The following is a 16,086-nucleotide window of genomic DNA, read 5'->3' as shown; positions in this document are numbered from 1 at the left end:
CACTTTTTATTTACCAATTATTTTAGCGCAATTGACGTGGAATCGACGGGGGGACGGATCAACAAACCACCTTGTGGGTATGCTTATCTTATTTTGCCTCTCTGGATCCGCCATGTGTCCCACGGATGCATCGCTGCTTCCCCTGACGGGCTTTTGTTTTTTCTTGGTGCCTCTGCTCTGCTGCCAACTCACCCATCTTGTAGGCCCATAACCCATCATCAGATTCTTGATTTTACTGCTCCCTCCGTTCTCATCTCAGGTGTCATAATTTTCATTTTTAAATGTCTCGAAACATTTGTCATATTAGAAAAATTAAGGGCGTGTTTCGATAGAGTGTTATTTAAAATATTATTTGATATAATTACTGTAACACTTTTTGTGATATGATGTATGTGAAATAAAAAGATGGTTAAAAATATAAAAAAATGAGTTAAAAAATGTGTTTATAATGTAAGTAAAATATTATTTAAAATAATATGATATCCAAAATAATCCCTAAAGTATTTTTTAGTCTCTCTTTCTAATATAACCTTTCTTTCTAATTATATACATATTATCATTCAAATTTAAAATTTGAATTTGTGGAGATAAAATTAAAAAGAGAAGCACAGATATTACAATCAAATCATTATTTTTAAAAATTAAAATTTTTAAATGACTAAATAATTGGGACGAAAGAGTACTACTGACCTACTATTGGGACTGCTGCAACTGCGCGGTCTATTTTTTAGCGCATTACCTTACCAACTCTCTATTGAAATCCATCATCATCATCATTTTGTGCTATGCAATTTTAGTGCATACTCCCCACAGACGCAAGCTCCCTGATTCTTGCCACTTTAGAATCACAGAATTGGTTCGAAAAAAAAAAGGCTTTTCAATTCAAAACTGAATCTGATTATGGTTAAGGTTCCGTTTGATAAAACTGAATCTGAATTCTGGTTATGTGTTTATGGTTAAGGTTCCGTTTGATAAAACTGAATCTGAATTCTGAAATCTGAATACTGAAACAATTAATTTACTAAATTTTAAACACTGAAAAGAAATATATAAATCTCTGAATTTTAATACTAAATCTATTGATATTGTTTGATAAATATTTATAACTGAATGTTTAATAAATTCAATTTGATAATTTTGCCCTTTTATCTTTTCATTCAAAAAGAAATAGAACTTACAATTTAATTAGCTCAAAATTGCTAGGTATGAAAATGATAATACTTATTTTTAAATCAAATTAATATAAAAGATGAAATATATTATATGAGAAATATTACGAAGAAGTGAAAGTCATTAAAAAGGGAGAAAAGAAAAACAGAAAACCGTTAGATAGAAAATATCAGATTGTTTAACTAGATAAGAATTTTGAATATAAGATAGAAAATATCATGTTATTTAATTAGATAAGAATTTTAAATATAATTAACAAACAAGGGTAGATTTGGTAGATAAGATAAGATAGTTGAAGAAATTATATTGATTCTTATCAGAATTAAGCATTCAGTCAGGATTCTTTGTGTTAAAAAAAATACACACAAGTTCAGCAGATGAATTTTCATTTATTAAACATTCAAAATATTTGAATGTCTGAAAAGGTTCAGTTTCAATACTTTTTTATATTATCAAACAGACCCTAAGACGTTTATGTCATGCAATTGAACACCCACGTAGTAGTGTTGCTTAGCTACAAAAAGTTGACATATTTGGCTTTACACACCTCTAACTAGTAACTACCAAATCATCTCGCTCGAAACCAGAAATTTCTTTTCGCTCGTTTTTCTTTTTACGTTTATTAACTATCCCCCAGCCCCTCTCCCCAAAAAAACAAAAAAAAGAACACCCTTTCTGTGGGTGTGGGTTCCTCGAACATTGAAGCGGAAACTCGTACAATCATAGGAAGCTTGGTTTTTGCTACTCTATCAGCCCAGAGAACATAAACTTTTCTCTTTTTTTTTTTATCGCCCTCTTTTGTTTGGGGTCAAGCGTAAACTGTAACGTTGGGGAGTGTTTATGCCAAGGTGAGGAGCCATGGATTTGTTCATAGTTGGGAATGCGGTCCTTTAATGAATTGAACCATTTGGTAGACTACCGACCAGCAACAATAATGTCAATGATGGTCATTTTCCAAGAGATCGTCATTCGTCATCCCTCCTCGATTTTACCTTATCCAAAACAATGGTACCAGCCCCCACTCCAAGTCCGCCAGTATTCCAACGTGTCAAGGGACAGGTATCACAATGACAGGGCAGCTGATGGCGGAACTCAAAGAATTAGTGGATGAGATGCAAATGGGTTGACAAGGCAAACCCCACCATCCGACGCGGCGTTCGTGGCGAAATGAAACATAAGGACACACTCACACACGGATCTCCCGGACTAAAACAACAAGCTACTGTGATATAAACCAACCGAATTCAAACATATGCCCTTCGGCTTCAACGAGGAAACCTAATCCACTTTTTTGACGAGTCATTCTACTCTTTTGGATAGGTTTGAAGTCCACTTCCCACATACATAGTCAGCAACAATGCTACACCACGACTGACGCTCACTCTTCTCAAATTGCCCTCACGACAATATATTATGACTCTCAAAGAAGAATCGTTTGCAACAGGCCGTGCATACGTTTCAGCGATTAATTGTTGACTACAGAAAATTCAATATGGGCACACCACACAGAAGCAGCATCCAGAAAGCCCTTGAAAACATGTTTGATTGAGGTTACCGATCAATAGAGACATTCCCCTGAGTGCTTGCTTGTATTTGTATACACACCCACGAAGCAGAAGACACCACAACCACAGAGTGCTTCAACAAAGCTTTCAGAAGTAGCTCCCTCTTTCCAACTCCAAACAAACTCAGAAATTCTTTCCATATTCATATAAAACATTTGACAAAACACATATGACCCTTGTACACCTTGTAAATGAAGGAGGAGCACCGTCAATTAGGGTGAGCAGGCAGCGAAACACTGCTCAACCTCTTTCAACACCCAACATCCACAAACAGATGTAACAAAACCAACCAAAATTTCATGCCATGCCAAGTATCAGTTCCACAACCACTACTATCACAAGCAAAATATTATTACAGGTCTACGTGGCAAAAATTTTTCTTTCTTTTTCCTTTCTGTCTGTGGGTGAGTGGTTCTGTGAAATGAATTATAAGAGTAGTATTTAATTTCTCTCACTGATAGCGGAAAAGATGGCCCATCATCCAAGCAGTTCCCGCCTAATAATAGATCGGTATCTGGCCAGAACGTTAAGACGACGACATACAACATTTCTTCTAGCCATTAGAACTTCTCTCGAATTGAATAAAAAAGACCCACAGGCTAGTCCCAGTAGAAACTTAAAAAAAAAGTTATCCAGCTACACTTTTACAGGCGATCCAACAGGTGTAACTGCAACTACAGACAATCAAATATAGGGGGTGGTAAGACAAGCATATTGCATAGGTCGATATACCATACCAGAATCAAATCAATGCAGAGTTCCAAGACACTCAGGTTGTCATGGCCGAAATGAGCCGCATCAGATTAAACATCAAAATTACACTTCCATAGAAGGATGTTTTCTGGAGTTGAAGCAAGAAGACCTGTAAGAACACAAAAATTGGCAGGAAGAAAAAGAAAAAAAATAGAAAGGGGGGAGGGGGGGAGGGGGGGGAAGAGCAGCGAGAACTTCTCAAAAAGAAGTAATGTCTAGGGTCCACAACCTTCCCAAACAGCATCTGGATTCATTCATTTTCTTGGGAGATGAGACTTCACAGATTCTACAACCACCTGTTCAATTAAAAAATCTATCATTAAATAGCAATCCTGAACAAGATAATAATATGGAGAAATTTTCAATTATCACTCTAACAGCTGAAATTTTAAATTTTCAACTCATTTTTTTTTTGTTTTAAAATAAAGAATATGCCATTACTATAAGTTTTATCCTAAACTGAAACATAAGGATGCGTCATACTGCTACAGAAGATGAATACAGAATAGCAAGGACCACAATAGCAGGTTTAAGCAGGAAAGCACTCCTCAGATCCCCAAATCTTTACCAATTCACAAGATGCCCAAGATAGAGGACACACATAGAGTGCCACATAGTTCCATTATGCGGGATCAAAACTTTAGAAAGGAAAACAATTCTTGAACCAGTGGAAACAGTACTTCCAATTGATCAGTGGAAAAGATAACCTCAAAGGGCTCCATACTGGTTATATCCCATCAATAAGAAGAAAGTAGAAGTGACAATTCAGATGAGCAGAATAATCAGGTGCTTGATAAAGAAAAACATAGCCATGAAAATAATCTATATGTCCTTTTTCCATAATGTTCTAGTACTCTTACCCTCCCATCATAAGATAATGACGCAAATATCCACGGCTGTCGAGAGCTCCAAGCGAGGCCTGAGATTTACTTGATGAGCTAATTTCAGTTCAATTAAGTTCCATAAAGTCAGAGATTGCAACAGTTACCATAGACGCTGTCTTCATAGTCAGTGTATGAATTAAGCAATGGATCCACCTGCCTAGTTGGTGACTCCAAGCTGGCAAAACAACAAAGACAGGTGAAACCAGTATAAAACAAAAATAATATGCCAAATAATAAAATTCAGAGGAACGAAATAAGAAAATCACCTTTCAGACGTTAAATGATCTCCGTTAGGAGGAGAAGCAAGCCACAAATTCACAGCTGAATCAGTTCCAGCACTCTACAAAAGTTAGCATATGTCAAAACACACTTTATAACACACACTCTCAAATACAGAGTGAGGGAGGGAGGGAGGGAGGGAGGGGAAGAGAGAGAGAGAGAGAGAGAACCAGAATCAAGCCTTCAATCTCAGGATTACACTTAACAGTCCATGTCCTGTTGAAAACAGCATTATCTTAACTAGAGGAAAATTTTTGACAAAGATGACCCCAAGCCACAATTGATAACATGCAATCAGCCAACAAGTTATAATAAATCTAGAATGCGAAAGACAATAAAATTAAGAGCTTCAGCAACAAGACACAAAAATGATACTTTTATTAAAGATATAAATGATTAAAGATGCTGCAGATCTACAAATGCAAGACAAAAGCATAATCTTGCTTCAGTTTTCACAAGGAATACCAGTGTGCATGTCCAGGGAGCTCCAGGAATGGAAAATTCAACATCCGTGTGTCCCATATGTGTATACCAGACTCATCATCAGCAGTTACCTGTTAGAATCAATCAGACCCTATAAGCTCATCTTTGAACAACAAGCAAATCAACACAGGATTGCAAAAGGAGATTTTTTGAAAATTTTGTGAAGCAAAGAGAGTTAATATTCTATTCAGATTTCCAAGACATCCTATAAATATGATTAGCGTAAAAGTATGGTGAATGACAGAAATGTTAATCCGTTATATACACCACAAAATCAACTTCATACAGCTCATTAATTAATTTAAGTGTGCTTCAGAAATGATCTCAGCTTTTAGGATAATTAGCATATCAATACTTTCACCAATATAGTGCCACATTGATCTGCTCCTAAATGGTTGCAATGGAAGATATTCTTCAGATAAACCTAATAAAAATCCTACTTCCTCATTCTGCACCTTTCTTACAGATATTCGTGTCCAACCTTGTGGTGTGGGCCCTCAAAGTGGCAGGAAAAATTTTAAAGAGTTGCTTTATCTGATTATGCGGTCCATGCCTCATTGCACTCAAGAAACAATGTTGCTTTCAATAAGATATCTAAGGTATGTCTAGAACAGCCTAAAGAAATAAGGTGAAACTCTTTTTTTCTTTAAATGTAATCTGCAAATCCACCTCTAAAGGATTTCCTTTATGATAAAACACCATAAAAAACATTCCCATCATTGTAGAGTCCGCAGCCTTATCTGTGCAAGCAAAAAGATCTTTTGATGTAAGTAATCTGAATATTGCACATCGTCGAATATTAACAGATAGGATACAGTTTAATTATTGGGGAGTATAACTAAGCTGATGATAGAATATAACTTGCAAATGCTACATTTATTTTTCACTCACACAAAAGGGAATATAACTTGCAAATGCTACATTTATTTTTCACTCGCACAAAAGCTCTTCCAACACAAGCAAGTAAAAACTCTCTAACTGTAACAACCATTCTGTAGATCAACACTTACAAGTGTATATTTCTTCTTCATGTCATAGTCAAGATTACGGACATGTGCATGCTCAATTGAATTTGTCTTCCTGCAAATACAACAATCATGAATCAGACATACAGTAGAGCCTTGAACTTTACAGGATTAATTTGTCACAATGCAAAACCCACATCGATTAAGAACATATAAACCAATGGAGAATTAAATACATTTTATCAAACCAACAGAACATACGTCATGCTTCGCAGATCCCAAAACTGGATAGATGAATCACAGGTTATGGCCACAGCATTAACATCATGTGGATCCCATGCTCCGCCAGATAGATAGTGAAGCATCCCAGCGGATTCTTTAGTTTGAACCTAGATTTTGCAGCAAGACCAGAATATGAATTAGTCCAACAAATCAGAAGCAACAATGCCACAGTTTCATATTTATGGGCCATACAGAAGCAATATTAAGAACGCACAAGGAGAGACATAAGAGAAAAATGAGCATCCTACATAGTGACACCTAACATAAAGCAATATATGAACATCAATGGTAATAATCAATGGAGAACCACACTACGACTGATATATTACATGATAATAAACTATCTTAAAGATGTATACAATGGTAATAATCAATGGGGAAATCTAATTCCAGAGGCTTTAATCGCTGAGAATCCCAGTTGTACAAATCCTTGTCCCTATAACCAAAATGGTTAACTCAAAATGGAGAACCACACTGCTACTGATATATTACATGATAATAAACTATCTTAAAGATGTATACACAGGGAACAGTATACACGGGAAACAGAATTGCTAAATTTTCAGAAGGCATAGTAATGACATGAATGCGTCGTGTTTGTCTCAATGTGATGAAGCAAACAATTCGATACAATGCATACCTACAAGTACACCAAACAAGAAGGAATAAAGGCCAGGAAAAACTCTTAAATATCCATTATGAAGCAAATAAATGTAAACAAAACTCTTGATCTGCAGTAGACAGAGCACATTCTCAGAAGCCTATTTAAGTAACTTATGATATACTAAAATAGTCTTCTATTGACCTCCTACGGCTAATCTTCAAAAATATATAAGTCAAGAAACAACTAAGAAACCATCTATAGGTTCTACAGCTCAGTTAAAGGCACTCAAGTAATTAAGATATTAAGGTCAATGTATGTAGAATAACTACTCAGTCAATCATGACGTGCTAATCATAAATGTATCAATTATATGTAGAAATGTTCTCTATCTAGTCCTTCCCGCATTTGATACAAATTTACATCCAATAGCTGACAAAGTTAATGATCTAGTTGTATGTAAAAAGAAAAAACTTTCTGGAAAAAGAATTCAGCTGATAGCATACAGTAAACAAAGGACAAGGCCATAGCTTTATGTACTGAAGTATCATGACGTGCACGTGATGTGCATTATACAACCCATGTAGTATTCTGTTCACCGTACCTGTGCAGTCTTCTTTGAAGTGTCTAGGCTCCACAGTAAAAGATTCTGCTCGTCGATACTAATCAACTTGTCATGCCTTCCAGTTGGCCACCAAAGCACACTGCCAAGTGTAGCCAATTAATATCATGAGTTGCAAACCCAGGCAGTGGACCTATGTTTCTTCTTGATTAGATGAACTCTTGGTCCATTTTAGGGAAGGCATGTTCTTGTAGCTAATGAGAATGTCAATATGAAGACGGAATCACCATAAGAAAGGGGGGGAAAAAGAAACTAATACACCTAGAAATTTGGGAATACAATTGTGAAAATTAAAAAATTTTCCTTCTCTACTCCCTCAGTATGCCTCCTCTTCCTCCCACTCGTATACCGGCATATATAAAATGCAGCTAGCAGGTTTCAGCACAGGTTATGAAATGAAAGAAACAATGATCAAGGACGAAAAATAAAGGCTCTGAGTAGCTGGTAAAACCCAAAATTTAATTAAAAAATAAATTACACCTATAGCAATCAATCAGTTTCATAGTTCATGAAAATGAATAGAATATTGTGAAAAGAATAAAGTCCTGCAACCCAGAACTAATAATCAATTCAAAACCATTTTTTTATTAATTTGAGGAAAAAGAAAGAAATAAAATCCAAAATAAATCTTTTTTATTTTTTTTATTTTTTACTCACAAAATAAATCTAAAATGTCAGCTTATTTATTCAGTGAAGAATTTGCAATGAAATGATATATACAACCTTCTAATCTTGGAATCATGTCCATCAAGAGAGGCGATTCGCTCCAATTGAGGGGAATTCAGTTGGCCATACAGCTCAGGGATTTGCCAAACTGCCGCCCCATACGATTCACCTTCACAACCCCAAAGGGGGGAAAAAGACTGTTAAAAGAAGTAATTATTCACCGGCATGTTAGGAGGAAAAAATAGCCAACAATTTTCGTTTAAAATAATAATAATAATAACAGCAACAATAAAAGATGGAGAGAGCAGAAAATGTTAGTAGTAGTTACCAGAAGAAAAGACGGTAGAGAAAATGCGCTGATCAAAAGGGCAAGAAGCGAGGTCCCAGATCTCATTTGGGTGTGAAAACAAACCCTCGCAAATCAATTCATTACCATCCGAAGAAAGCCTAATGAGATGCACCTACGAGAGCATCACAATTTGAAACTGCGTCTCCAGTAAGAAAATACATTTGGAATGAAAAGCAATTAGGAGTAGTTTCTCCAACCTCATTTTCTTCTTTGAGACTGAGAGTGGCAGCGAGGAAGGAGGTGTGGTCGGTGTCTGCTTTGACGTCGGAAATGCATCTCGCCTGCGAATTTTGCCAATTTATGTTTACCAAACACAAGAGAACACAACAAATTAATACTCACTAGTAGAATAAGATAGAAGACAAGGAAGATGGAGGAAGAGGAAGAAAAAGAAGAAGAAGGAAGAATGGGGTATTAAAAAGGGGAGGGGATGACCACCTGGTATTTGAGACCATAGCCGATTCCCGTCGATCCTCCCTGCATTGCTTTTCCCGATCGATCCACCTATAGATAACAGCTCTTTGGCTTTTTAGATCCGATCTGCCTTTCCCTCTTTCACTTTCACTTTCAGGGGCCTCCTCCTAGTCCCAGTCCTTCCTGCCTCCAACTCGAACCGCGGCAAATAATTTCAATGCGTCAGCTGTTAAGGAAAGCACCCTTCACTGGCCTCCTTTTTTATTTTTTCAACTGGAATAATGTAGCAGCAGTATATAGTATATTCCCTATATTGTACTGTACTATTATTGATTTACTGTTATCCGGTCACAGAGGGCTAAAACTAAAAAAGGGAGAAAAAGGTACCAGCTGCTAAATCCAACCGCTGCTGATGTGGTGGATGCGTCCAACTGATCGCATCAACTCTCAATACCAACAAATTTACTATGATATAAAACTAATCTATCAATTAATTCAATCAAAGTCAAAATATGAAAATTTACTGTCCGAGAGCTCAAACACATACAAGACTTTCGTTTCTTATTACCATACCGGATGAATCAATGCTCCGACAAGGTATCTCGAGCAATTGTAATACGTACGAGAAAATCTCATCTTGTGAATTTTTAAAGATTTTTTTGTCCAAAAAAAAAAAAATTAATTGTGGGATGCCCACTCCTGCAATATCATCCGCTCCGCTTGCAAGTCTCCCGTCAAATTTGGCGTCACATCTGTAGCGTTTTTCTGAGGGGATGGATCATGGATGAAGACACGCAAGGACGACAATTCGATTTAGTAGCAAGTTTTCCTTTTTAAGGCAACTTATTTTGTCTTGTTACAAAAAATAAAATAAAATAAAATTGCTTGACCATGTTGCATTGAGGAGAAACCATTGCAATGCAATATGATGGAATTGAAATTAAAACTTGCCCAACATTCATCATTTAGGCGAGATGAGTAAGAGATCTCTAAGAAATTCATAAACAGATTAGCCAGCCTACCTCTATCTCCCGGCGCCTGCTTCGTTTGATAATGGGTTTAGGTCAACTCACAGCCCACCCAAGCCCTTTCGTGAAAAACGACCATTATGCATGAATAAATATGAAGAAATAGCTTTCCCTCAGAAATTAAGTAAACCAAAAACACAAAAGTATGTTTGGGAACGAAGGAAATGATTCACCAAGGTCCCGCGACTTGATGGATGGATCATGGATACTAGATATGTTGATTTACCGAAGAATATGGCAGCAGAGTTGAGAAGGGTAAATCCCTGAATTCAATCACTAGAGTTTCACTCCTCAAGTTGGTTGCGTAGCACTTCTATGTCGCAATTCCCCATAACCACAAGAAGAGAATGATAATTAATATATGATCCCTCAAAATTTAATCTACACTTGCCTACTTTTGATGCACATTACTAGTGAATCAGTACAAATTAAGGCTTCCAGATCCAAGGATCCATCCAGAAGGGAAAAATGAACCCCCCAAAAATAAAAAAAATAAAAAAAGGCAAATTCAATTCTCTTGGTACGTCTAATTATGCCTCCGGGCCCCTTGCTGTGCTAATTGCAGAGAGAGCCTGACGACATTCATAAACATCTTTGCAATGAAATTTTCATCGTCGTTTGCTTCCTAATATACTTTGCAGCATGCTCATCTCCACATATAAGATTCAACCACTCGCCTACTTGTCAGTAGCAAGTTACCCAGCCATTTTCATTCCTTGACCGCATGATTTGCGTCAACTGGACTTATCTAGTTCCAATCTGTCCTAAAATATGCTTACCTGCATTCACGCAGACCTAACTCTGCCTTTGTTCATACAATTAGTTAAAAGCCCCAAGTTTCTTGTGAAAGCAATGCCACCCATTCCAAGCCCGGAGTACGATTTTCATCTCCCACGGAGCCCTTACAGGTTGAAACTCGATTAACCATAATGATGCAATCAGCTTTACTGGTGAAATCTTGCTCCATCTCACTCCATCAAAAGGGCCATAATATACATCAAATCATCTGCATAGTTCACGCGGATGGGCTTAGAGCTGCACCTTTGTCGAAGCCATTGTAGAAAGACTGAAAAGAGTGTCAGACAATAGATTAGCCAAAGAAAAGAACTTCTCCAGGAAGGTCAAAGATTTCATTCAATCGGAAAGCAACTCATCCAGCTCAGGGTTGTCCAAGAGAGACGCCTCATAATCTGAAGCCGTCCCATTTAGCAAAATATTTGTAGGAAGGTCATCTGGATCCTCATCACCATCGCCATCAGAAACTTCCGGTTCATCATCCATATTTTCATCATCAGCTGCAGAATCAACATCTTCCTTTCTTACACCATTTTCCTTGCCAAATTTTCTTGAAAGCGAATCCACCTTTGCTTTTGCATCTGAATCTTCACATATACAGGAAGCGGGGTTTTCATGAAATTCACCCCTTCCTGGTCTCACCTCTTTGGGCTCCCCAATGAAACCTCGCTGAAACTTGCGAACTTTTGATTCAAATTCTTCCCAAGTCATGTTGTCTCGGTCCAAGAACAGCCTATACAATTTCTTGGCATTTGGGCGAATGGTAGGTTTATGTCCAAAATACCTCCTACAATAACAATAAAATAACATAAAATAAAGATTACCAACATTTAGATGCTATCAAGACTCTAGAGTTTTTCCATAAAACAGTAGAGGCTAGATACCTTCGTCCCGCTAAAATTTTTGCCATGTTACCATTATTATTGGTAACAAATACATCACTTTCATCACAAACAATGAAATCTAATGCAGCCATGCGAGAAGAAAATGCAGAAAATGATTCCAACTCTTCCTTGCTAGCGAGACTGTCTTTTGAATGGAAATTTGGGAAGAGTGCCTTCAGTGGAGCCAATGTCTCTTCACCCCCATATACTTCACCTGATGCCACGTAGATGTGAACATCACTACCATATCCAAGTGCTTTCAGCATCAAGCCTACTTCTTCAGGAGTAAGGGGACACCTTCCTTGCCTCCTTACTTTATCTGGGTTGCTAGTCTGGAAATAACCAATAAAGATCTGAATTAACTAAAACATGATACAAGAATGGCCTTTTGGTCCTAACATTGCATCTTGCCATCTTTTTAACATGCAACTCATCTTATCAAGCTATCTAATGGAAAAGAAGATTCACGTGAATCAGGTCAAACGACAATATGAAATTCATCGCCCATAGCTGATTGTCAGGTATTATGCCTTGAATTATTCGTGCATTGAAATTTAACAAGTAACCAGATATGATGCCTAACCCAAGAGGTAAACAGTTTTGTGGCTCCAAAAGGATCTGTAAATAAAGAAAGAATGATATTCGAAGCCTTACATGTAAGGTCTTCCACCTCTTCCGTATTTTACCAAGCTCCGTCCTCTCCTTCTCTCCCCCACCATAATAACATCCCGAGAATGCAAGCATATCGGGTTCAAACCTGTAATGATACATATTTTTGAGGATGATAACGGTTAGACCTCGTCATCCAAATCAGAATATCATCATGCTTTGCTTAAAGAATTAGAAAAGAAGTTTCTATCCATTCTCTCCAAATTTGTTGAAAAACAATATAGAACAAGATAACGACAACCCCTGAACAAATTATAACATATGAAGGGATCAAGTTCTCCTAAGGTACAAGCAACTCCGGCCAATTCAAGTGGATACTGGAGCACAAAATCCACATGCATTCCAGTTTTTCCAGTAGCATGGATACATGCTCACCAAAATGGACTCCATCAGAAAGATCAAAACAATTTCTAGGGACCAAGAATAGAACATATAATTAGTTAAAAGTCAAATACGTGACTCATACATCAGCATATAATCAAAATTTGGAACATCTAGACTACCTTAGATGAAGGGCGATAAAGTGCTTGCTCCTCATCCGCATTCTTTGAACCAATTTCTCACCCATGGTAATTATGGGGTTGGTGAACCTCAGAGCATGATAATTGACTCTACATCTAAGCTTTTGAAAATCTGTTTCCAGCCGATTTGAAAGTCTATAGTCAAACTTGTTTAGCTGAATAGCCTGTTACAAGGATTCAAATTCATTTAACATGTTTCCTAGAAAAAGAGAAGAAAAAAAAGGAATATAACAGCCAACAAAGACCAACTTAAGAAAGCCTAAATCAAGGAACTCAAAATGCAACGAAGAGACATTTTCATTGCTGCAGTGGTCAACCTTGATATCAAGAGCTCTACACATACATCACATGTATATTGGACTTGTAAACAACTTATTACTCCAAGAGAAGTGGTTTCAGGGAGGGGAGAATGAACTTGCATGGAGGTTTTCTCATATAAAGAAGATCAAGTTGACTGAGCAAGTAGTAGTTAACTTAAAAAAAATCCCACAATAATGTTGCTAGAACTGAAAGCCTAAACTCAGAAATATCCTATTGAGCCATCTGGTAGCTTGCATAAAATGGGATATACTTATTCTTGACTGGAGCAAATTAAAGGGAAATGGAGAACAAATCTCAAACAAACGCAACATGCTACAACTTGACGACCTCATTGGGTTTATGTTCACAAAATGCTTAAGCATCAAGACACACTCCAACAACAGTAATTAAGGAATCATATTCCAGGACAGTATATATACACAAAATAGAAGTTAGAATCTCCAGTTTAAAGGCTCACCTGCTTTTTTGAAAGAACAGGTAAGACACGAGTAATATAACATCTTTCATTGCACTTTCTTGGGACTCGCATGCTGTGTGGAATCCATTGGTGTCCTCTCCTTAATGGAAGCTCTTTAATAATTCTAACATCTTTTGCTAGATATGATATAAACCAATCAACATTAAATATCTCTGAAAAGTTACTGCAATAGGACAAAGAAGCAAAGGAATTTATCAAATTTCATTTCATTCTGTTCAAATTTTAAAGAGCTGATCAGATCTACAGCATTTATATCCAGACCAGAAACCAGTCAAAGATGTAGAAAGAAATACCAGATGCGAAACTCTAGCAGGAAAGCATTTGTGAACTAACCTCGAATCCTTCCAAAAGGATTTCTTATCTAGCTTTGGAACAACAAGGGTGGCATTCAAAATACGAGCAGCAACAACAGCATCAGTTATCTGACAAAGACAAGCAAGAAGAATCAGCATTTCAATGCAAATATATATGCCTTGAGATTAAATCAGCATTTCAACATGGTTGCAGCAGGACTATGGACTAATGACTAATACAGAAAATCTTTACAGTATCCATGATTCTTGATCACAAAATATGATGGAGGTCATATCCAAATTAATTTGAATGGCGGCATAGGTGAAAGCTCCCTGAAGTTGATCTTCTATTTTGGTAGTCAGTTTTCCATCACCTGCTGACCAGCTACTTCTATCGTTTCTCTCAGAAAATGAAGTACAATAGATCAAATAGGCCGCAGAAAAAGCAATTGTCAGGAAGAGAACAACAACATTAACGGCTTTCTTAACTCTTTCACTACTGCTTACCAAAACTTTATAGACATACATCCAACAAAAAGGAATAACAGCAATAAATACATGCTTAATTGGGTTCAAACATTAAATGGGAATTCAAAATTAAAATGCAGTCAGCACATGTCAAGAGCCCATTTGCCTAAAGCCCTGCTAATACTTCCCACACATAGCTACTGCAAATTAGAACATAAACTCCGAATATCAGAAAACATTACCCCAGTTCTCTGTTGATTAAGACCCCCACTGGTTGCAACCAACAAATAGCGGTTGGGACGCGTGATAGCTTCTGCTTCTGCAGTAGTAATAATCAAAATCCGTAGTCAATAAAATCCAAAAAAAAGGTCTCAGATATCCAGCGAAATATATATTTTTTATCGTCCCAGATCAACCAACTGAAGGGAAACGTGTATTCCCAGTTACTAGGCTTACAAAATGAATGAATGTAAAAATGGTATTGAATCCGAGTAGAAGCATACGAACTTGGAAATTTGCTGCTGGCATCACTACAACCATGATAGAATTTGGCATTTGTCGAAGTCCAAAGATCACGATGATAGGCTCCTCGACCGGGCTACATCTCCAATAGCCAACAAAGCATCGCATTCGTCATAATATTATTCGGATCCACAAAATTTTTAAAAAGAAGCTGGAAAACCAAAGCAAAAGAGATCAAAAGAAGAACCCTAACCGGCACACGAAATTTCGGAACTCCCTTCCCTTCGTCCTTAGTTCTATCCTTATTCCTAGTCTCCGTCTAGAACAAACAAACAAATTGACTATTATCAAATCCTGCATTACATAAAACTCTCACAGATACCTATGGCATGCGGCTCAGAGCAATAGAAATGAGGGGGCAGAGAGAGAGTGATAGTTGAAGAGATTACCGAAGAATGGTGGCGGGGCAGGCGGAGGGGACCATTTCCATCAGTCGGGGAAGGGGCGAGTAGCGAGATCAAAACGAATAAGACAAGAAGAGCAGCGGAGATGACGGAAATGGCGGGGATTAAGAGCCGGCCACGATTTTTGTACTGGTACTGAAGCCGCCGTCGCTGGAAGGCCATGGGGGGCGGTTGCGGAGCTGAGCCGCCCACCCTCCGACGTTCTTAACACAGTGACCTAGGCGTTTTATTTCTTCTTTCTGCGTAAAACGAGTAGTAGTAAGCAGGCTAGTAGGAGCAGTAGAACGGGGCGGGGGAAGGGGTTTAGCGGGGGAGGGGGAACCGGGAACGCGGGGTTGCAATATCAATACAGGAAGAGGAGGTGGGATCCGGTAGTTTTTTTGCACAGGAACATCTGGGATAACGACAAACATTAATATTGTTGTGGATTCCATCGCCATCCCCTGTGCGTCCGTGTCTTATATGTACCCAAGTTTTTGTTTTTGTTTTGGTTTTTTTTTCAACCCCCTCTTTCCTTGCTGGTTTTTTTACTGTGGGTGGGAAGGATGGTCAATGATGACGATGATATGGATGAGTAAAACTGTAAAACCAATACAGCTGGCTTTTGGATAATCTAGTCTAGTAGACCTTAATTCGGCAAAGTGGTTTTTATCTGTGAATGGGAAGGGTT

At 37.6% G+C, this 16,086-nt stretch overlaps 2 protein-coding genes across 3 annotated transcripts; both read right to left on the bottom strand.

The window, feature by feature from the left end:
- Positions 1–3,068: 3,068 nt before the first annotated feature.
- LOC113750202 (WD repeat-containing protein DWA2) lies at positions 3,069–9,273 on the bottom strand. 2 transcript variants are annotated; one of them, XM_027294176.1, is made up of 14 exons: positions 9,058–9,273; positions 8,817–8,900; positions 8,599–8,731; positions 8,328–8,439; positions 7,587–7,686; positions 6,361–6,488; positions 6,145–6,214; positions 5,117–5,205; positions 4,822–4,867; positions 4,639–4,712; positions 4,477–4,547; positions 4,349–4,407; positions 3,718–3,784; positions 3,069–3,597 (listed from the first exon to the last, which is right to left on the bottom strand). In XM_027294176.1, the coding sequence occupies exons 1-13, from the start codon at positions 9,100–9,102 to the stop codon at positions 3,743–3,745; spliced, it is 1,053 nt and encodes a 350-aa protein (XP_027149977.1). In that variant the 5' UTR covers positions 9,103–9,273; the 3' UTR covers positions 3,069–3,597; positions 3,718–3,742. The 2 variants fall into 2 exon arrangements, with proteins under 2 accessions (XP_027149977.1, XP_027149978.1); XM_027294177.1 differs by having other exon boundaries at positions 3,069–3,576.
- A 1,084-nt stretch (positions 9,274–10,357) lies between these two features.
- LOC113750093 (O-fucosyltransferase 16) lies at positions 10,358–15,727 on the bottom strand. Its single transcript, XM_027294029.1, has 10 exons — positions 15,402–15,727; positions 15,206–15,271; positions 14,998–15,088; positions 14,733–14,809; positions 14,063–14,151; positions 13,709–13,892; positions 12,913–13,094; positions 12,395–12,497; positions 11,741–12,072; positions 10,358–11,643 (listed from the first exon to the last, which is right to left on the bottom strand). Exons 1-10 carry the CDS (start codon positions 15,576–15,578, stop codon positions 11,196–11,198), a joined length of 1,749 nt encoding a protein of 582 aa, XP_027149830.1. The 5' UTR covers positions 15,579–15,727; the 3' UTR covers positions 10,358–11,195.
- Between the last annotated feature and the right edge of the window lie 359 nt (positions 15,728–16,086).

Source organism: Coffea eugenioides, chromosome 10, assembly GCF_003713205.1.
Source record: "Coffea eugenioides isolate CCC68of chromosome 10, Ceug_1.0, whole genome shotgun sequence".
In the NCBI taxonomy this organism is placed as follows: Eukaryota; Viridiplantae; Streptophyta; class Magnoliopsida; order Gentianales; family Rubiaceae; genus Coffea; species Coffea eugenioides.
Note: the sequence above shows the minus strand (reverse complement) of the source record. Positions and strands in the feature narration are given on the sequence as shown.

Coding starts and splice junctions, on each gene's coding strand:
- LOC113750202 (XM_027294176.1), bottom strand. CDS start 9,102: ATGCAGGGAGGATCGACGGGAATCGGCTATGGTCTCAAATACCAG. Junction 8,732..8,816: donor GTCTCAAAGAAGAAAATGAG/GTTGGAGAAACT, acceptor ATGCTCTCGTAG/GTGCATCTCATTAGGCTTTC. Junction 4,713..4,821: donor AGATTGAAGGCTTGATTCTG/GTTCTCTCTCTC, acceptor TAACTTTTGTAG/AGTGCTGGAACTGATTCAGC.
- LOC113750093 (XM_027294029.1), bottom strand. CDS start 15,578: ATGGCCTTCCAGCGACGGCGGCTTCAGTACCAGTACAAAAATCGTGGC. Junction 12,498..12,912: donor TTTATCGCCCTTCATCTAAG/GTAGTCTAGATG, acceptor GTATCATTACAG/GTTTGAACCCGATATGCTTG. Junction 11,644..11,740: donor AAAATTTTAGCGGGACGAAG/GTATCTAGCCTC, acceptor TTGTTATTGTAG/GAGGTATTTTGGACATAAAC.